General features: G+C 37.2%; 1 protein-coding gene and 1 pseudogene across 1 annotated transcript in view; one reads left to right on the top strand and one right to left on the bottom strand.

Annotated features, from left to right (window-relative positions):
- Pof1b (POF1B actin binding protein) overlaps positions 1-15,241 on the bottom strand; it is a 79,883-nt gene extending 64,642 nt beyond the window's left edge. Inside the window, exons 1-2 of the mRNA XM_055598252.1 lie at positions 15,193-15,241; positions 14,773-15,077 (exon numbers count right to left, since the gene is read on the bottom strand). Of these exons, the coding sequence (XP_055454227.1) occupies positions 14,773-15,042 (270 nt within the window). The 5' untranslated portion in view covers positions 15,043-15,077; positions 15,193-15,241. The remainder of the gene's footprint in view (positions 1-14,772; positions 15,078-15,192) is intronic.
- A 4,690-nt stretch (positions 15,242-19,931) lies between these two features.
- On the top strand, positions 19,932-20,515 carry LOC129669862 (mitochondrial import inner membrane translocase subunit Tim17-A-like; annotated as a pseudogene).
- Positions 20,516-23,399: the final 2,884 nt, after the last annotated feature.

The following is a 23,399-nucleotide window of genomic DNA, read 5'->3' as shown; positions in this document are numbered from 1 at the left end:
AGAAACTTTGGGCAGAGTGCAGGAAATCTTACAAAAGAAGCCAGGATGGAAAGACCAGGAGAGGACTGGAGCACCACAAGGAGAGCAACAAAAGCAAAAAATCTGGGCCCATTGGTCTTTTCTGAGACTGATACTCCAACCAAGGATCATTCATGGAGATAACCTAGAAACCCTGCACAGATGTAGCCCATGGCAGCTGAGTGACAAAGTGGGATTCCTAGTAAGGGTAACAGGGGATGTCTCTGACTTGAATTCAGGGGTTGGCTCTTTGATCACCTCCTCCTGAGAGGGAAGCAGCCTTGCCAGGCCACAGAGGAAGACAATGCAGACAGTCCTGATGAGACCTCATAGGGTAGGGTCAGATGGAAGGGGAGGAGGCCCTCCCCTATCAGTGGACTGGGGAAGGGGCATAGGAGGAGAAGAGGGTAAGAGAGAGGGTGAGGTTGGAAGGGAACAAGGGAGGGGTCTACAGCTGGAATACAAAGTAAATAAATTGTAATAAATAAAAAAAATTAAAAAAGAAATCCATCTCTAAATAAATAAATACTAAATACATAAATAAATAAATCAAACGCATTAAAAAAGAGGTAAAGTTAAACTTGGATAGTTAAAGACAGATCATAAGGAAACACTGGAAGGCTGTAATAAATTTCACTGTCATTTTGTCATGTATAGATTGGTGAGAGGTCTAAAAACTGGGGGCTTCAGAGCCAGATGGTTTCAGGGCAGAATTCAACCAGATCTTCAAAGAAGAGATAACACCAATTCTCTTCAAACTATTCCACAAAATACAAACAGAAGGAACACTACCATACTCATTCTATGAAGCCACAGTCACCTTGGTACTTAAACCTCACAAAGACCCAACAAAGAAAGAATTTCAGGCCAATCCCCTTAGGAACATTGATGTAAAAATACCCAACAAAATACTTGGAAACCGAATACAAGAACACATCAAAGATATCATACACTATGACCAAGTAGGCTTCATCCCAAGTATTCAGGGGTGGTTCAATATACGGAAATCCATCAATGTGATCCACCATATTAACAAACTGAAAGAAAAACCACATGATCATCTCCTTAGATGCTGAAAAAGCATGTGACAAAATCCAATATCCATTCATGTTTAAAATATTGGAGAGATCAGGGATACAAGGCACATATCTAAACATAAAAAAGGCAATATACAGCAAGCCTATAGCCAACAACAAACTCAAGGACAGAAACTTAAAGCAATCCCACTGATATCAGGGACAAGGCAAGGCTCCCTATTCTCTCCATATCTCTTCAACATAGTTCTTGTAGTCCTTGCTAGAGCAGTAAGACAATTAAAGGAGATCAAGGGGATACAAATTGGAACGGAAGAAGTCAAAGTATCACTATTTGCAGATGATATGATAGTATACCTGAGTGACCCTCAAAATTCTACCAGGGAACCCCTACATCTGATAAAAACCTTCAGCAAAGTGTCTAGATACAAAATTAACTCAAAAAACAAAACAAAAAGAAAAAAAACCAGTAGCCCTCCTATATAAAAAAGACAAAATGGCTGAGAAAGAAATTAGGGAAACAGACCCTTCACAATAGCCACAAAGGACATAAAGTACCTTGGTGTGACCCTAACCAAGCAAGTCAAAGACTTGTATTAAGAAAATTTTCTAGTTTCTGAAGAATGAAACAGAAGAAGATATCAAAAGATGGAAAGATCTCCCATGCTCATGGCTTGGCAGGATTAACAGAGTAAAAATGGCCATCTTACCAAAAGCAATCTACAGATTCAATGCAATTCCCATCAAATTACCAACAAAAGTCTTTACAGATCTTGAAAGAAAAATTCTCAACTTCATATGGAATACCAAGAAACCCAGAATTGCTAAAACAATCTTCTACAATAAAAGATCTTCAGGAGGTATCTCCATCCCTGATCTCAAGCTGTATTATAGAGCTACAGTAATAAAAACTACATGCTACTGGCATAGAAACAGAATGATGGATCAAAGGAATCTGATAGAAGACGCAGAAATAAACCCACAAACTTATGTACACCTGATTTTTGACAAAGATGCCAAAACCATACAATGCAAAAAGGATAACATCTTCAACAAATGGTGCTGATCTCACTGGATGGATACATGTAGAAAAATGCAAATAGATCCATACTTATCACCCTGCACAAAACTAAAGTCCAAGTGGATCAAAGACCTCAACATAAAACAAGAAACACTAAACCTGATATAAGAAAAAATGCGGAAGAGCCTGAAACTCATTGGCACAGGGACAACTTCCTGAACAGAACACTAATAGCACAGGCTTTAAGAGCAACAATCAATAAATGCGACCTCACAAAACTGAATAGCTTCTGTAAAGCAAAGACACTGTCTTCAAAACAAAACGACACCCTACATATTAGGAAAGGATCTTCACCAACCCTATATCTGACAGAGGACTGATATCCAAAATATATAAAGAACTCCAGAAGTTAAACAGAAGCAAATCAAGTAATCCAGTTAAAAAATGGGATACAGAGCTAAACAGAAAATTCTCAATAGAGAAATATTGAATGGCAGAGAAACACTTAAAGAAATGTTTAAAGTTCTTAGTCATCAAGGAAATACAAATCAAAATGACCCTGAGATTTCACCTTAAATCCTTCATAATGGCTAAGATGAAAAACTCAAGTGACAATATATGCTGGAGAGGATGTGGAGAAAGGGGAACCCTACTCCACTGCTGGTGGGAATATAAACTTGTACAACCACTTTGAAAATCAATCTGGCACTTTCTCAGACAATTAGGGACAGCACTTCTTCAAGATCCAGCTATACCACTCCTAGACATATATCCAAAATATGCTCAAGTTTACAACAAGGACATCTGCTCAACCATGTTCGTAGCAGCTTTATTTGTAATAGCCAGAAGTTGGAAACAACCCACAAGTGCCTCAGTTGAAGAATGGATACAGAAATTGTGGTACATCTACACAATAGATTACTACTCAGCAATTAAAAACAAGGAAATCATGAAATTTGCAGGTAAATGGTGGGATCTAGAAAAGATCATTCTGAGTGAGGTATCCCAGAAATAGAAATTTCTGACACACAGGGCACATACTCACTCATAAGTGGATATTAGACATATAATATAGGATAAACATATTGAAATCTATACATCCAATGAAGCTAATCAAGACAGAGGACTCTGGTTAAGATATTCAATCTCCATTCAGAAAGGCAAAGAGGATGGACATCAGAAGAGGGAGAAAACAGGGCACAGGACAGGAGTCTATCACAGAGGGCCTCTGAAAGGCTCTACCCTGTAGGGTATAGAGGCAGACTCTGAGACTCATAGCCAAACTTTGGGCAGAGTACAGGGAATCTTATGAAAGAAGTGGTTGGTAGTAAGGCTTGGAGAGGACAGGAGCTCCATAAGGAGAAAGACAGATCCAAATACTTTAGGCATAAGGATCTTTTCTGAGACTGATAGACCAACCAAGGACCACTCATGGAGATGGCCTGGAACTCTTGCACAGAGTTAGCCTATGGCAGTTCGGTATCCAAGTGGCCTCCATAGTAATGGGAACAAGGACTGTCTCTGACATGAACTGACTGGCTCTTTGATCATCTCCCCCTAAGGGAGGAGTAGCCTTACCAGGCCACTTAGGAAGACTATGCAGCCACTCCTGATGAGACCTGATAGACTGGGGTCAGAGGGAAGGGGAGGAGAACCTTCCCTATCAGTGGACTGGGGGAGGGACATAGGTGGGGAAGAGGGAGGGAGGGTGAGATTGGGAGGGGAGGAGGGAAGGAGCTACAGGGGAGATACAAAGTGAATAAACTTAAAAAAAAACCTGGGGGCTTATTTAGAAAATGCTGGCTTATATTTGGTCTGCAACACAGGACAGTAGAATAGGGTTTGAACAAAACTAGTTCCATAAAAAGCAGATCACAATTAGAACTGAAAGTCAAACAAAGAAATTTATAGACTGAATGTCAGTAAAACTTTAATGGGGAGAAGAATGAGATGAGATGTTTGCTGAAAACCCAAAGGATTTTTCAGGAAAAAAAAATTAGGTAAGTAAGTTTCTGAGGAATTTAAAATAATAATAACAAAAATCTAAAATATTTTTTACATCTGAACCAGTCATTTTTTTGTGTTGTTTGATCAAGTACAAAAACAGGCTAAGGTAAAAAATCATTTATTTTGGCTCACTATTTCAGAAAGCTTACAGATGCTCAGTCCTATGTGATTAAGAAGAGAAAGGTGGCAGGAGTCTGTGGTGGAGAAAAGCTGATCACACCATGTTAGAGCAAGAAACAGAGAGATAGTGATCCAGGATATATACACTGGATATATACAGGATATATATGTGTGTGTGTGTATGTATCCAGGGATAATATACACTGAAGGACATATCCAAAGTGACCTTCTTCCTTCAAGCATGTCACATTTCCCTTAAAGTTTCTAGACTCTCTAAAAATAGTGGTATTAACTCAGGAATAGATGTTTAAAATATGAGCTTGTGGCTGCCATTTCATAATCAAGCCACAATAACATTCAAGCTAAAGTTTGTCTAAGAAGATAAATTGGCAAGCAAATCCTCTATTTGAACCAAAAATTGTCCTTTAGTAAGTTCTAAATAGTTTGGTATGTATATGAGTAAGGAAGAGTAATAGTTTTACAAGAAAATCTCTGGTCACATAACTAGTATGTCAAACTATTAGCAGATTATAGAATAAAATATAATAAACAAAAGAACTTCACTTAGACACATTTCATCATCAAGGCAAGTACATGAAATATAGACAAAAGCAAACTAATTAAAAGCTTCAGGCAACAACTCAGGAAACTGCTATGATGACCAATCAAAATATTTGCCCTTTAACATCATATGCCATAACAATTGTGACAAATATTTATCTGTTAAAACTACAGACCAAATACAAACAAGTCAATTTTAGATGTTTAATAAGACCTCACTCCTGGAAAGCAAACTAATTGACTCATTGAATAACTTCCTTATGCTTACTATATTTATGTTATGCTCTGTTCACACTTTTTAAAAGAAGCAACATGTGCCTTTCTAGTTTAATTTTACAGCGAGATCGTTGGAAGAGTGACAGTCTGAAACAGTTATAGTTAAGAACTATGTCTTTACAAAAACCATATTCAGGAATTTAGGGAAGCCATAATTGTAGAAAAGAAAGAAAAACTTAAAGCATGGAAGAGGAAGGGAGGAAGGGACAAGCAGAAAAGCAGGATGAAAAAAAAAAAAGAAAATGCTTCCATATTCTGTTTTCAAGAACATTTATTTCCATTTGCCATTGAGTTCAATTTTAGAAGTAAGTGTCAGCCTTTAAGAGGTGTAAAGCCTGGGTGGAATAAGAGACCACACAAGTATTATACAATTCAGTGTTATGTGTGTCACCCTCTAGTTAATGCAAACTAATATTAGTTGTAAAAGTAAATTGTATCTAGAGTGTTTGTGGGTGAAAAGATATGGCTTAAGGAAAAATTTAAGGTTGACTTAAAGAAAAAAGAAAAAAACATCAGGGCATAAGTAGGATCTGAGTCTTGATCAATTATTTACAGAGCCTGGAATGGAAATAATAAAGGTGAAAGTGTGAAGAGTGGTGAGCTGAATTTGTTTAAGAAGCATTCATATGGATAGCTGGAACAGCATATAGAAAGATGTAGCAAACGAGGGACAGACTAAAAAGTAGGACGGGACGTTCCCAAATGGTCTTTTCACATTATCAAAGACATTTTGTTTCATTTATTTCATAAATTTTACACAAAGAAGGAGGGATTCGTATTCTTTCAGTATTTCCATCAAAGTTATCCCGGGCATTTTGACTTTTGAAATAACTAAAAAATAATTTTTTGCATCATCATGTATTTTGATGAAAAATAATTAGTAAAATTAATGGAAAGTATTTTTAAAATAATTCTAACAACAACAATTATTTTTGTTCCTGAGAAAGAACACATTTCACACAGAATGTTATTCATGCTGCATTTTCTTGGGAAGTCTTTGATGGCCTCAGATTCACTATGTAGCTAAGGCTGGACTCAACATTGTGGTCCTCCTGCCTCAGTCTCCTGAATGAGGAGATTACACCATACCCATAGTATTTTTATTTCTGTTTACCTACATTATCTTACGTGGTTTATAATGGGTGCATACAAGAGAAAATAGTGATGAAATACAGCAATGAATCAGCTAGCACAGATTTTGTAATGTAAATGAGTCAAATGTACATGGCAATAATATTACATAATGGTTATAGGTATAGGTCTGCAATGAACTGCTAGGTTTAAATCCCAGTTTGGTTATACATTAGCTGTATGTAATTCCGAAGGTATTTTTACATCTCTGTACTTCACAGACCTGTAAAAATGGAAATGAAATAGAACTTCATTTACTGGCTACCTTCTCATTTACCTCATTCATTAATCGCTACAGTTTGAAGAAAGCCATTTATTTATTCTTTCCAAATAAATAAACAGAAGTTCTAACAAGTCAAGTGACTTATTCAAGGTAATATAATACATAACACTTACCTATGAGTCAGGCACTGTACTATGTGTTTTCTACTATATGTAATCCCATTTGACTATAATAATAGGTTATATGTTCCTTGTTATTGTTGTCCTACTTTATAGATGAGCAAAATGACATATACAGCTACTGAGTTCCAGTTGCAAGAATTAAACTCAAGTTGAAAATCTAAACTACGTTGTTTCAGAGTTCTGTTTTATCGCAGTGCACCTGAATATTTAGTATCTGAACATTTAAATCCCAAGCGTTTAGTTTCTACACCTTTGCCTAAGACATTCCATAGACAGAAGTTTTATAAGAATTTTCAATGTAGCAGCTGTTTAGACTGCAAGATCTGAACCTCTTCAAGTATCTCTTGCTGGCTTTCACTTACTTCCTGATGACTCTGGCAAAAGGACTCCAGATATCCAAACAACAGATAAAAAAAAAATGAGTGAATTAGGTAGTGGAGGATAGTATATTCAAAGTGAGGACTTTTTTCTCTATATATTTGGAAGTCTACTGCAATGAACACAAAATTTTGTCATAACTTTCATTTGAATTTTAAACCTTTATTTAAAGACTAATATATAATGTTTCCTATTGAAGCACATGGGAGTGTTATGAATCCTCTTGTTAGTCACAATAACTACAAGAATTACTGAAAATAATAATAATGAGTCACAATGGGTATAGTCTCAGTAGTTTCAAAGAAGCAGGGTTTTTTGCATTTTCTATTTCTTTCTAACTGAAAAAATTTTTTTCAAACAATGTATTTTGATCACAGTTTCTACCTCCACAAACCACACCCAGATCATCTCCAACTCCCCATCCACACAATTTCAGGCCTTCTTTCTCTCTCTTTAGAAAAAGAGACCTGATAAGCTAGGGTCAGAAGGAAGGGGAGGAGTATCTCCCCTATCAGTGGACTTAGAGAGGGGCAGGGAGGAGATGAAAGGGAGGGTGGGATTGGGAGGGAATGAGGGAGGGGGATACAGCTGGGATACAAAGTGAATATGTATATATTTCTAAAAAATGTATATATATATATATATATATATATATATATATATATATAGGCTTTAACATTCTAAAAGCATGACAAATATCCAAGTTATATATATATATATAACTTGGATATATATATATATATATATATATATATATATATATATATATATAAAGGCTTTAACATTCTAAAAGCATGACAAATATCCAAGTTGTTATACCATGAGTGGGGAGGAAAGAACAGTTGATTAAATGTTTCTTCTCTTCTTACACTGGCTACATTCCCTGCTCATCACTGCATGACAAGGACAGCTTGTGAATGTCCCGGCCTGAAAACTGGCCCAGAAACTTATCAGACCTTCCATAACAAGAGACAAATGCCATGGACATTTTCACCCAGCAATTAGGTGCACTAACAATATGCAAAGCTTCATTTAATTGTAAGCACAAAGGGGATGACCAATTCTGAAAACATGAGCCCCTTTATCCCATGACCTCATTCTTTTTTCAGGCAACCTACTTCCCTGAACAATCACTCCCTTTTCTGACCACACCCTTGAAGAGCAATTTCTTAAAGCAACACACCTCTCTACACAGAACAGGGAAATTTTCTGGTAGTAAACAGAATGTTAACACAGAAGGGATGTCATTTACAGTCTCTGCAACCAAAGACCAAAGAAAATAAAATGTAAACAAACTTATGCCCCGAGTAAAAAAGGAGTGAAGTTCATTTACAAATATACATTTCCCTCTAGGCTACTCTGAGGTTAAATTTTTTGATTCAAGTCTTTCGATTAAAAAATAATGGCAAACTTTTTAATCCATACATTAAAACCCAATATTTTATTTAATAAAGGTCTCATGTCAGGTTCTGACCACACGGAAATGCTAATCAAGAGATCATGCATGGGGGCTACAGAGGAAGAAGATGCAGACAGTCCTGATGAGACCTGATAGGCTAGGGTCAGATATTAGCGGAGGAGCAATCCCTCTTTCAGTGGACTAGAGGAAGGATATAGAGAGGGAGAAGAGGGAGGAAGGGTGGGACCAAAAGGAGATGAGGGAGGGTGCTATTGCCAGGATACAATGTGAATAAGCTGTAATAAATAATAAGGAAAGAAAGAGAGAAAGAGAGAGAGAGAGAGAGAGAGAGAGAGAGAGAAAGAAAGAAAGAAAGAAAGAAAGAAAGAAAGAAAGAAAGAAAGAAAGAAGAAAGTCCTCATGACAGCATATAAACTAATATTTTTAAATGTAGATAGGCATATGGGCCATTGACAGCCCAGGCTCTCTGTTTTTATCCTCCAAGTGGACTTTCCTTGGATAAGCAAGTAGTATTTATTTCAACCACAGCATTTCCCCTAAAAATAGGCACTTAAGAATTGCCTGTTCAGGAATATCTCTGACAGGAACTCAATGGCAGGCTCTTTGACCTCCCCACCCCCCAAGGGAGGAGCAGTTCTGCTAGGCCACAGAGGAGGACTTTGCAGCCAGTCCTGAAGATACCTGATAAAACAGGGTCAGATGAAAGGGAAGGAGGTCCTCCCCAATCCGTGGACTTGGAAAGGAGCAGGGAGGAGATGAGGGAGGGAGGGTAGGATTGGGAGGGAATGAGGGAGTGGATACAGCTGGGATGCAGAGTTAATAAAGTGTAACTAATAATAATAAACAATAAAAAAATATTCATTACTTATGAAAAAAAAAGAATTGCCTGTTCACTGAATGACTAGAATTTAACATAGTTAATTTCTGATGCATTTTTCTTTCTCAAAACAGTTTATCATTATTCATGGAAAATATCTTGATCTTCATGAATACTTAAATTAGCCAAAGGGGAAAATATAAGTCCAATGAATAATTCACACCAGTGTTGTTCATTTAAGGCACTATGCCATTTTGAGTTAATTATGGTGGTTTAATATTTAAGTGTTAAGGATTGAATTTTAAAGGGTTTTATTGTTATTATTTTCTTTCACTTTAAGTAGCGTCTAGAATATTATTCATAAATTTTTAAGACCTTAAAAGTGGGAATCTTATAAAAGAAGGGGTAGATAGAAAGACCTGGAGGGGACTGAAGCTCCACAAGGAGAGCAACAGAACCAAAAAATCTGGGTCCAGAGGTCTTTTCTGAGACTGATACTCCAACCAAGGACCATGCATGAAGATAACCTAGAACCTGTGCACAGATATAGCCCATGGCAGCTCAGTGTTTAACTGGGTTCCCTAGTAATGGGAACAGAGGTTGTTTCTGACATAAAATCAGGGGCTATCTCTTTGATCACATCTCCCTGAGAGGGGTGCAGCCTTACCAGAACACAGAAGAAGACAATGCAGACAGTCCTGATGAGAACTGATAGGCTAGTGTCAGATGGAAGGGTAGGAGGACCTCTCCTATCAGTGGACTGGGAAAGGGGCAGGGGAGGAAAAGAAGAAGGGATGGTGAAGTTGGGAGAGGATGAGGGAGGGGGCTACAGCTGGGATACAAAGTGAATAAATTGTAATAAAAAACAAAAAATAGAAATGAAAGAAAAAGTAAAGAAGTTTTAGCTTAGAAAAAAAGCTAATAAAGACTCTTATTAGCTTTGAAAAAAAAGTATTTCTGGCTTTGCATGATTATGCTTATTCCTGTGGGTGAACCTAATAATTTAAATTTTACTATCAATTCAGATAAGTTAGTAGTATGTGGTATTTATATTTAAATTTTTTGAGAAATACCCTATTAATCAGATAAGATGATATCCCCCCAAAATCATAAATATGTCTCATTAATTACTGGTGAGAAATGAAAGCAACATTATGTATGATATAGGGAGAAATATAATCATGTTTATATCTGTAAAAATAATTTCAGAACACAAGAGCAGAATAGTTGAAAATACATTCTAAAATACCAGAGATAGAAAAATGCTAAATAATCATGAATGGCATTTAGTTACGTTTAAAATTAAGATTAAGATTATTGGAAAAAAAAGCAATGTAGCATGAATTGTTTTTTCAAAGGGAATCTGTTTTATTACTGGCAAGAGTTATTTTAATATCTGAGTTCTCTAAATAGCACACATTCATCAAAACCAAGTAAAAGTTTAATTAAATTCATCATGGGCAGAACTTGAATGCTAATCCTCATTATCTTGGCTTCCCCTCTGTTAAACTCTGACATCAGCAGAATTACCACATATCAACTTATCTAAAACACAGCCTATCAAAGAGAAAATTTGCTTAAATTGTAAAAGGAGTTTTGAATAATTTCTACTGCCTTATGCCTGAATGGTATGTAATAAAGGTACCATTATAGTGAAGCCATTTTGTCGGCATGAAGGTAATTTCAGATCACATCTAGGACTACTTTACATAGTGCCACAATATCATTCCACCAACATACAGGAGAAAGAGAAACTAAACAGAAGGGCTTCCTATTCTTTGTCACTGTGGTTTCTATCTTAAATTGTGGTTTTGTTGTAGTCCATTTTAGTGGAATTCATATTCCATTAAAGGCCATCTGAAATTTTATAGTCAAAGTTTCTCTTTTCTACCACGAGAATAAGGCTTATTACCTTCTATCACATTGCTTGAATCTCATCACCCTCATACTTACTCATCCATTATTTTTATTTCTTTCTAGTCATAAAACCTGCACACTTCACAATGAGCTCAACTCTAATGTCTTCTCTTAACTACTAAGGTCACACTTTCATCCCATAAAAGCATATAGTTTCTCTACAAGAAACTAAGTTTCAGGATTGAAAGACTCTTAGAGATATCATATAAAAGACAAATGGGCTGAGAAAGAAATTAGGGAAACAACACCATTCAAAACAGCCACAAATAACATAAGAACTTTGGTGTGACTCAAATCAAGCAAGAGAAGGCCTGTATGAAAACACTTCAAGTCTCTGAAGAAAGAAATTGAGGAAGAAATCAGAAGATGGAAAGTTTTCTCACGCTCACGGAACCATAGGATTAACATAGTAAAAATGGCCATCCTAAGAAAAGAAATCTACAGATTCAATGCAATTCCCATCAAAATACTAACACATTTCTTTTATAGACTTTGACAGAACAATTCTCAATTTGATATGAAAAAAATAAAACAAAATAAAACAAATAAAAAACCTAGAATAGCTAAAACAACACTGTACAATAAAAGATCTTCTGGAGGCATCTCCATCTCTGATCTCTATTCTACTTTGTTTTCCAATAAAAGTTGCCATTTAAAAATAAATTTCACAGAATGAGTTTGGTGTTGTTCTTTCTCTTTCTATTTTGTGGAATCGTTTGAAGAGAATTGGACTAAGCTCTTCTTTGAAGGTCTGGTAGAATTCTGAGCTGAAACCATCTGGTCCTAGGCTTTTTCCAAAACCACCCTGTATAACAACGGATTGTCTGGAGTTATTTCCATCCCTGATCTTAGATGTACTACAGAGCAATAGTAAAAAAAAAAAAAAAAAAAAAAAAAAAAAAAAAAAAAAAAAAAAAAAACAGCACGGTACTGGCTAGAAACAGAATGGTAGATAAATGGAATTGAGTTGAAGACCCAGAAGTAAACCCACACACCTATGGACACCTGATTTTTGACAAAGAAGCCAAAACCATACAATGGAAAAAAGACAGCATCTTCAACAAATGGTGCTGGTCTAACTGGATGTCTACATGCAGAAAAATGAAAATAGATCCATATTTATCACCCTGCACAAAACTAAAGTCCAAGTGGATCAAAGACCTCAACATAAAACCAGAAACACTAAATTGGTTAGAAGAAAAAGTGGGAAAGAGCCTAGAACTCATTGGCACAAGAGACAACTTCCTGAACAAAACACCAGTAGCACAAGCTCTATGGTCAACAATCAATAAATGGGACCTCATAATACTGAAAAGCTTCTATAAAGCAAAGGACACTGTCAACAGAACAAAACGACAGCCTACAGACCAGGAAAAGATCTTTACCAGCCCTACATCTAACAGAGGGATAATATCCAGAATAAATAACTCAAGAAGTTAAACACCAACAAACCAAGTAATCCAATTAAAAAGCGGGGTACAGACCTAAACAGAGAATTCTCAATAGAGGATTATCTAATGGCAGAGAGACACTTAAAGAAATGCTCAACATCCTGTCTTTAGTCATCAGGGAAATGCAAATCAAAAAGACCCTGACATCTCTCATTACACCCATCAGAATAGCTAAAATGAAAAACTCAAGTGACAATACATGCTGGAGAGGATGTGGAGAAAGGGGAACTCTCCTCCATTGCTGGTGGGAATATAAACATGTACAACCACTTTGGAAATCAATCTGGGGCTTCCTCAGAAAATTAAGAATACCATGATACCACTCTTGGGCATACATCCGAAAGATGCTCAACCATACAGCAAGGACATTTGCTCAACCATGTTCATAGCAGCTTTATTCATAATAGCCAGAAGCTGGAAACAACCCAAATGTCCCTCAAATGAGGAATAGGTACAGAAATCGTGGCTTATTTACACAATTTTAAAAAGGAAAGTTTTATAAAAAGCTTAACCATCTCAGTTTGGCTCTGACATTATTATTAAGAAGGAATGTTACATCAAAGAATAATAAAATACAATTCTCAAAATTGTTCTATATTCAATATTTTTATAAATTTGCTCTTATATGTGTATCTATTATGCTTTTACTAGCATAGTTACATGAATAAAGGCTGTGGGGTGAAATACCTGAAAAGTAGGATGAATTCAGCATTCCTGTGATAATAGTAATTGTTTTTCAAACCATTGTTTAGAATGTATTAAGAATGTAAGATGATATCAACTTTGTTGTTCATTAACATGCTAATGTTGAATATTGGAATGTACATTTGCATCATTATGATCACTTATACAACCTGTGTTTTTTTTAACCTTCATAGTTTTCTACCCAGTGAACTCAGTACAGATGAAGGTTTTCCTAGCTACACACAGAAAGGGTGTGGATTTGGATAGAAGTGGTGAAGTTCAAGGAGGAGCTGTATGTGGGGGAACTAAATACTGTATAGTCTATGAAAAAAAAATCTGCTTTCAATAAAAGGAAAATACAAAAAAAGAGAATTACTAGCATTAAATCCTCTATATGTTTTGTATTTTTCCCTGAATTTTAAACTAAATGTTAAATAAAACAATAGTAAAGTTATTGTGCCAATAGTTTGGTATCTTTGAGGAAATCCTTTTGAAAACCTTTCACTGTACATTTTAAGAATGCTGCTTCATATTCTATTTGAGTTGTGGGCTTTGGAATAAGAACCTGTACTGTTTCTGGTTGATATAATGATGTAAGTAGGATAAGACCCCAGTCATTCTTTTATGCAGTCTTCACAGTATAAATATCTTAAAATACAATTTCAGTTTAGAGAGAAGCTCACAGAAAGCTTAAAGGTATGTACATTTAATATAAAGAGAGTTAGAGAATCAAAGCAGACATTAAACTGTCATTTTATATTGTCTTTTAATGTTATTTTTCATGTACTTGCAAGACTATTAGCATGCATATGGATGGTTAAAAAAACCTTAGAAACAATTTATTACATTTTCAAGAGTGTCTTAGAAATCCATTACTTGTACCTTTCATATAATACTTGCTTACCTCTTTCTTGCTTTTCAAATCGTATAACCTGTCTTTTCCCAACACTCCATAAATTATTCAGCTAGTATGTATTAGAATCAATGTGTCATTTTGACATAGAAGAAAATTCTAAGACATGTGCACCTGTAACTTATCTAGGATCAACATACTATTAGATGAACACAAATAACTACATATCACCCCATATATGCTTTTGTCTTTATATCATTCTATTTGGCACAAAACACCTGTTTGCTCCTGATATGAAGTGAATCAGTGGGGAACTGTTTTAAAAATAAACCTATTGCATTCAAGTTTCTGACTACTTTTGTCGTTAAAGGCAAAATGGTTTGCCACCTAAAAAACATTTTTCTATCATCATTAATGTTTAAACTGTTCCTTCCTATGCTCTGGTTAGATTATGTGAATCATTAGAACGGCAACCAACCAACCAATCAACCAAGAACAGGCACTTGAAAATGAAAAAAAAAAAAGTTAAGAGACAAATTTGGTTGATTGTCCAACACATACAGAACTGCAGTCCACCAACAGCTATCCTGTAGATTACGACAAATGAAGCAGAAGAGAAGAGAGATTTAAGATTTGTTTTTCTTTTTTCTGATAGTCTGAAATATCTGACTTGTATTACCTGAGAATGGTTGCTCCAAACCAAATTTTGGTAGGAGGAGGCGGTTTTGAGGGGGGAGAGTACTTCCCGTGAGCCGAGGGGGTCCAAGGCCTGCACCACCTTGTTCATAGGCCCACTGTAGGTCCTCACTCGCTCATACACTACATTTTTTTCTGGAGGCTGCTGATGGTAACAGTGGTAATGCTGAGGCTGGCACTGCAGGACCTCTGTGGGCTGCTGGGTCCCACAGCTGCTACTGCTGGTCTCACTCCAATAGCTTGAGCTCATCATCTTCTCAGTGGAAAGGGTTTTCCCAGGTGTTCTCCCTAAGGAATAGACATGAAAATATGATAAGAGGGCAGGTAGGCAAGCAGGGACACGCAAAGAAGGCCTTTATCAACCACCTTTTATCCCTGGTGGTGCTAGTAAAAGAGGAGTTACCTGAGCAGCAGCAGGAGCAGGTCTGGCAGCTGCAGAGTACACAGTGAAGTATTTGAGCTCAAATGAAAAGTGGAGCCACCCTGGGAGATTGCTCCAGGAAATGGTACTGACACGCCCATGAAGGGAGTATTCACCGGGCAGGTTTGCATGCCAAGAGAGGCCCTGCCTTGCCACAGAGAGAGCAACAAGACTTCCCAGTAGGTAATGGAGTCTAGAAAAAGCTGAAACAGAAGTTCAGGGCAGGAGCAAGCTCCTCGGATTTGAAATTTGAAGACAGATACTAATCTCAAAACCCTGTCAGAGAAAACAAAGCGACTTTCCCATGGCTTGTAAATTTAGCAAAGGTTGTTTCAAGCCTATGTACTCATTCTATAATCTTAGACCAAATTAAAGGGTATTGGCCTAGGCACAAACTAATTTTCAGAGATAAATTCGCATGCTTCACCAAACCCGTGATAATTCAGATAAAGCAGATTGCAGTGGGGACTCCAAGAAATTTTCTCTAATATGAGAACCTGTTTATCTGGCTCCAGTGCATACTATGGTGTTTTGAACACTGACAGAGATGTAACCAAATGGCTGAGGCTGAATTTCTGATTAGAATGCTGTGGGAATGGTTGAGGAAAATGGTACCATTCCACAATGCTTTGCGTTTTGTAATTTGCTTTTAGTAATTTGCAGTTTTACAAATGCATTTGTCCTGACTTTTTGTGCCTTGGGAAACATGGAGTTCCACTGTTTGTTTGTTTGTTTTCCAGTTGTTAAAGGAACTGTAAGCCTTCATGGTGCCTTTTGAGAAAAAAAAGAAATGAGATTTAAATGTGTTCAGCACTTATTTACAATTATTTGCAAATCCAATCATAATAGCATTTACCTACCAGGTAATACTTTGAAGGTTACTCCAGCACAACTCAACTGCAAAATATTACCTGAGTAGTATTTAAAAAAAAAAGGTTGTCTTTCTTAAGTGTATATGGACCTCACTATTTCAGAGAAAGAGAAGATAATATCTTTTATCTGGGTTGCCATTTTGTGTGTGTGTGTGTGTGATAAGTAAGCAAAAGGCAATAAATGACTAGTCACTTACTGTGTGCCAGATCATATTCAAGAAAGTTTACATGAAAGTTACATTCTCACAACTTTGTAAGAATTTACTGGTGAGAAACTGAGACACACATATAAAGAAGTTGAAAGTTTTTCCAACAGTTAAATAAGTATGTAATATGGATCTGGCAAATTGAATACAGGGAGATTCACATCAGAGTCTAAGCTTTTATGAACCACTATAATGTGCTAAATCAATTTTTACTTGTTCAGCATACAGCCATCTAAGAAATCTCTTAGGTGACAGGAAAAAAAAAGACACATTTGAAATGAAAAGTTACAACTGACTTTAAAAGTAATCTGTATGGATATAACCTAGAACCTCTGCTCAGATGTAGCCCGTGGTAGCTCAGTAACCAATTGGTTTCCCATAGTAAGGGGAAACAGGGACTATTTCTGACAGGAACTCAATGGCAGGTTCTTTGACCTCCCCACCCCCCAAGGGAAGAGCAGTCCTGCTAGGCCTCAGAGGAGGACTCTGCAGCCAGTCCTGAAGATACCTGATAAAACAAGGTCAGATGAAAGGGGAGAAGGTCCTCCCCAATCAGTGGACTTGGAAAGGGGCAGGGAGGAGATGAGGGAGGGAGGGAGGGGTTGGGAGGGAATGAGGGAGCAGGATACAGCTGAGATACAGAGTTAATAAAATGTAACTAATAATAAAAATTTAAAAAAGTAATAATTGTTATGGATGGAAGGTATATACAAAACACCTGAAAATTAACCTTTAAAATGCTTTAAAATAACTTGCTCTTATTACACATTTCTTACTATATGAAGAGCTTTCATACACATGTTCAATTAGAAGTTGTTTCACAAAATCACTGTAAATTTGCTAAGCATGGTGGTACATGACCATAATGCCAGTACTTGTAAGGCTGAGACAGAAAGATTGAAATGAGTTCGGAGTTAGTCTGAGTTTAACAACGAATTTCAGTCCAGTATGGGCTACAGACTAAAATCTTTTCTCAAAAAGCCCAAAATAATAAAAGAATTAATGACAAATTAATTAGAAACACATGAACTACCAGGTACCCAGGTATAATATTAGATCAGTAACTCATTACTAACACTGGCTATTTCATTTTGCGTAAGCTTTGTGTGAATGGGGACTGGATATAAATGGTGTTATCTAGTTCACAATGACTGAAATCTAAATTTAACATACACACACACTGCTGTTAGTATCTGATGCCAGTCAATAAGTAACCTTATATGTAAAGAAGAAATTGAAGTGAAGAATGAAAAGCATTGTCCCCATAAAGTGCTGACTGTATCTGCCCTCTTCATTTCTTAGAAATAGAGGCTGTAGACTTTGATGTAGTTGGGCTACAATTAATGTGCAAAATTGATATGCTCTCTCAGTCTTTATGTGTCTTACATCAGTGTTTCCAATCCCTGGGTACAAGGAATACAGCTTAAAGTTCAAGAATAAAGAAATGAGCTTAAGTAAGACCTGGCAGAGAGATCACATCTAACTACAGAGCACATCCTTGTTCAAGTCCAAGAATTTAATCAATAATTCTCTAGAAAGAGTCAGTTCCTTCTGTGGGAACTCCTTTGTGAATTAATAATCTGTATTCCCAATTGTTTTATTGATAAATAAATGTAAATCCACTTATCTATTGTAATAATAGTACCTGCAGTATTTCACACTTCAAAATCCAGTGGATTTGACATGGTGTTTTCCAAGCTTTCTTCTTCTACCTTTGGTATATGGCATAATAAGTGTTCATTACTTATTTTTATCATGAGACATGTTCAGAGAATTCTTGATTATATTTCTAACAGGATTTTGTTTCACTCTGTAATACAGATATTATGTATTTGGTACAAAAAAAACTAATTTAGAAATGTTTGATTTGTCAGAATAGAACAGATATTCCCTTAGAAGATAATTTAATTATAACAGAGCTAAAAATTTTATTCACTGTTCCTAGCCATAAAAACAATTCATTCTTTAAAAGTGCAAATGATGCGGTTGGGGTGATGGCTTAGCAGTTAAAAGCACGTGCTCCTCTTACAGTGGATTCAATTCCCAGTAAACACATGGTGGCTCACAACTATCTGTAACTACAAGTATAGAGTAATTGATGCCCTCTTCAAACCTCTGAGGACACCAGCCATGAACATGGTACACATACCACATGCAGGCAAAAGACTCATACATAATAAGTAAAATATTGCAAATCTAAAAAAAAAGTTAAAAATTCAAGAGAGTACATACAAAAAATAAAGTAAAAAAAATGGAACTCATTAATGATAGACATAAGGATTGAAACATCAGCTAAATACATTAAAGAAAAAATAATTTATATTTGGCTGAGCTGTTTTGATGGTCATTTTTAAAAGTACTGATTAGAGCTACAGAAGATATAGGATAAGCAAACTCAGAGTCTCTTACAGACACAACTCAGAACACTCATGTCACCAACTATTGTGTGTGTGTGTGTGTGTGTGTGTGTGTGTGTGTGTGTGTGTGTGTTGGGCGGAATTCTCCTGCATACAAAGCAAGCAGTTATTCCTTCTATGAACACCATTTGGGAGCCCTCTAGTTTAATTCAATTTTGACATTCAATCCTACAGGATTGTCTTAAAAGACTTAATGCTCTATACTTTAATGTTTCCAACAGCCTGTGATCATGTTGTAGGTACCTAAGGGCTGCCAGTAATTAATCAATTAATTAGCGTGCCAAAAAAGGCAAATTGTCTTAGGAGTTATATGCTAAGAGAACAGGAAGAAGATCAGGTATGTGGTGTGGTGAGTGTGTGTGTGTATGTGGGGGGTGTTAAACACTGATATCTATTTCACAAACTCATTAGGCGCAAATATGAAAATGCTGGCTAGTTTCAATATACTACCCAGGTACAATATTGTAAAATACATTGTTCGTAGATTTCAGTGTAATTTTTGTAAATTAGTCAACTTGAAAATCAAATTGAATGTCCAAGTGAGATACGGTTCTAATTTTTGGAAACATTAACTACCTGAAACTGTTAAGCTAGAACAAAGCACCAATTAATGCATCAAAATTGACATATAGAACTATATTAGGCAATTAAACTGCAAAAGTAATTATAAAGTTGTCACCAAATACATTTCATTAGCATCAGCAGTTTTTATGTGTATTACTAATCCTTACTCCACCTTCTGTTTTATGAGGATGATGCTTAGATCTATCTCAAGCCCAGGCTCATAGCTTGGGGCTAATGATACAAGAACAACAGATAGAGTTAACACAAAGTTCCTTAAGCCTTTTTGCTTCTGCCTTCTCTATGATCAAAAGAAGAATGTTAATGTTATAAAAGGTCAATGAGCATTAGTCTGAAGGAGGTAAATCCCAAGGAAGATGAGACTATTGTATGATTAAATAAAAGGATCTTTGTGCTATTAACTGAACCCAATGCGTTTCAACTGGCAGAACTCCATTCCAGCCTGCTGACAGGACTTAACACTGATCTTGTTTAACTGCTGTTGTGAAATTTTTAACTGAGCAATGTTTCAGGATAAGAGGAAGAAAAATATATTTATTTTAATTTAAATAAAAACGAAAGGCAGCATTTATAAACAGGTCAGTTCAATCTGAAGTGAATTCAGGTTAAAATTATATATCAAGTTTGCCTGGGCTGAAGCCAAGATGAAGGAGTAGGTGAGAGAGCTCTGTCCCTGGCGAATTGTAGATGATTTTGGTGGTGTCTTTACCATGGGTAGCATGGGTACCATGGGTGGCAGTATCTTTCAAGCCTTCAAAGGTTTTCAAAATTCTCCAGTGGGAGTAAACCACAGACTACGAGGGAGTTTGACAACTATTAAAACCAAGGCTTCACAGTTGGGAGGAAGCTTTACAGTTTGGGGACAACTGTTTTCCATGATTGATTGTATTATGGTTCAAATAAGAGGCAACAAAGATTCCTGGAATTTCATCACTAGCAGTGTCTTAACAGGGGCCATCCTGGCATCAAGAAACAAACTAGTAGCCATGGTAAGCTATGGGTAGCATTCTCTTATCATTAATTGAAGGAGCTGGTATCTTGTTGACAAGATTAGCCTCTGCTCAAAAATCATCAGTTTGCTGAAGATGATTCCCAGTTGCCTTCAAGCCAGCTACTATCCTCACCCTCAGAAACTACCAACAATATCATTAAGATTTATTTCCCAGGATCCTATAACTGGGTAGACTATAGTGCAGTAGATTCAGAAGATCAAGTTACAGTCTGTTGAAAGCCTTAGGTGGAACAATACTGGCCAAGCAACCATGAAGAGACAATTACCCCTTTTTAAATTTATTTTCATATAATAGCTTGCATATTAAAGGCTTAAACATGGCCATCTTGAAATATTTATGGTGGGTTTGGGGATTTAGCTCAGTGGTAGAGCACTTGCCTAGCAAGTGGAAGGCCCTGGGTTCTGTCCTCAGCTCTGGAAAAAAAAAAAAAGACAAAACCCTGTTTAAAAAAAAAAGGGTGGGATTCGGCAAGATGGCTGCACCGGGACAACTCATTCTGACCAGCAACACAGCAGGATTGGCACAGTGACCAGCAGTCAGAACTCGCGGCCCTAAAACACAAGTGATTGTGTTTCCCAGGTGAGAAAATACCTCATGGTGGGGGATTCAATCAGCTTTAACTCACCCAGCTAAACCTCGGAAGAGGTTCCACTAGGCCTTTGGTCGCCAGCCCAGAGCTACACACCAGCATGCTCTGAACACTGTCCCAGACTGAACTGTGGGCACCACAACATCAGGGACTAAGATTTCCAGTCGAGAGATAACCCCACGGTGCAGGAAACAATTGGGACTGACCTTAGGTCACCCAGGTATTCCCTGGAAAAGACTCGGGGTTCCACGGGTGCCCAGGAGCCAGCCCAGAGCCAGTGGCGGGGACCCAGGTGCTGGCACAGAGTCCTGCCTATGCACCTGACTCGCTGCCCCAGATAGAACTGTGGGCCCCGGGCACCAGAGACTGAGTTTCTCTGTTGGGTGCAAACCCACAGGGAGGGGAACTGCTGGTCTGATCTCAGAGCACTCAGCTGATACCACCACCCTGAAAAGGTCTTGGGAAAAATTACCCAGTTTCGGCAGATGCCCAGGCACCCAATCCCCAGAAAGGCAGAAAGGTGGAGCCAAGTAAGTCTGTGCCTGCAGGTCCATCACAGACAGAATGGCTGTCCCCAAAGCAAAGACTGGGTATCCCTGTCAGAAGGAAACCCCACAGTGGGGGGATGATCAGGTCCAACGCTCAGGACACCCAGCTCCAACAGACTTTCTGGATTCACTCAGAATCTAAGCTCTAGCCTTCTACTACAGGCATGAATGCTGTGTTCACCCGCCATTATTAAGTACCACTAGGTCACTGGGGCACACAGCTGCATCCTTAGACCTACAAAAGTCAGAGAGCCATTACAGCAGCCCTCAGATACTGCTCCAAAAATCAACCAGTTATCCCTAGCTAAACTGACAAAACTGTGGGAATCCCTGGTTCTTCAAGAGGGCTGCACCCAACAATTACACCTTAAGAGCAACAGCTGCTGCTCACTAAATTCAGAGCAAGAAACCCAGCAGCAGGGCAGCCATCACCAGGACCTCTCCTGATGAGAGGAGAGCCTTCCTGAACACCACAGTTACCATACAGGTCCATACTCCTGAAGTGAACTGTGACAATTCCTGAGAAGCATCACCATTCAGTTGACCATACCCAAAAAGCAGAGGAGAATTTCAGAACTCTGCCAAGTGGATTCTTCCCACCCCAGGACAGAGCAGGCACCAGAAATTAACAGACAACACCGGAGACAGAGAGATGGGTAGAGGCCAGCAAAAAAGCACAATCAACAAAAGGCAAAGCAATATGGCATCCCCAGAACCCAGTTATCCAGGGGCAAGTAGCCCTGGACAACCTAACAGAAGTGAAATTCAAGAAGATGACCTTACATCTATGCTTATAAAGAGGTTAATGGAGGATGCAAAAAATGCATAAAGAATTAGGGGAAGATATAATAAAACAGATTATGGTCATCCATAAAGAAATACAGGAAGATGCAGCCAAACAGCTTGTGGCATTCAGAGAGGAAATAATTACATCACTGAAAGAAATAAAAGAAACAGAGGAATGTTCAAACAAACAGCTGAAGGAATTGAAAGAAAAACAGGAAAATACAGAAAGACAGGTGAAGGAAATCAACAAAACTGTTCAAGATCTGAAAATAGAATTGGAAAAATTGAAGAAAACACAAATGGAGGAAATCATGGAGAGGGAAAACCTTGGAAAGAAAACAGCAAATACAGAGGTAAGCATAACCAACAGACCACAAGAGATGGAAGAAAGAATCACAGGTGTGGAAGATACAATAGAAGAAATCGATGTGTCTGTCAGAGAAAATAATAATTCTAAAAAATTACTGACACAAACCATCCGAGAAATCCAAGACAACATAAAAAGACAAAAACCTAAGAATAATAGGAATAGAGGAAAAAGAAGATTCCCTCCTCCAATGCCCAGAAAATATTTTCAACAAAATCATAGAAGAAAATTTCTCCAACTTAAAGGGGAGGCCTATAAGAATACAAGAGGCCTACAGAACACCTAATAAATTAGAGCAGAAAAGAAAATCTTCCTGTCACATAATAATAAAAACAGTAAGTATACAGAACAAAGAAAAAATACTAAAAGTTGCAAGGGAAAAAGGCCAAGTAACATATAATGGTAAACCCATCAGAATCACACCTGATTTCTCAACAGAAACTATGAAAGCCAGAAGAGACTGGACAGATATCATGCAGACCCTAAGAGAACACCGATGTCAGCCTAGGCTACTGTACCCAGCAAAACTCTCAATCCTCATAGACGGAGAAAACAAGATATTTAAAAAAAAAAATATTAAAAAAAAAATTTCAACAATACCTACACAAAAATCCAGCGTTACAGAAGATAATAGAAGGAAAAATACAACCCAAGAAAACTAACTACTTTCAAGAAAACACAGGGAATAAATAAACTCACTACAGCAAAAGAAAAAGTAGCCAAACACACAAACACTACCATAGCCAACATCAATATCAAAGGATCTAGCAGCCACTGGTCATTAATCTCCCTCAACATCAATGGACTCA

This window comes from Psammomys obesus, unplaced genomic scaffold (assembly GCF_907164565.1).
Source record: "Psammomys obesus unplaced genomic scaffold, mPsaObe1.curated_primary_1811, whole genome shotgun sequence".
Taxonomy (NCBI): domain Eukaryota; kingdom Metazoa; phylum Chordata; class Mammalia; order Rodentia; family Muridae; genus Psammomys; species Psammomys obesus.
This window is presented reverse-complemented; position numbering and strand designations above follow the sequence as displayed.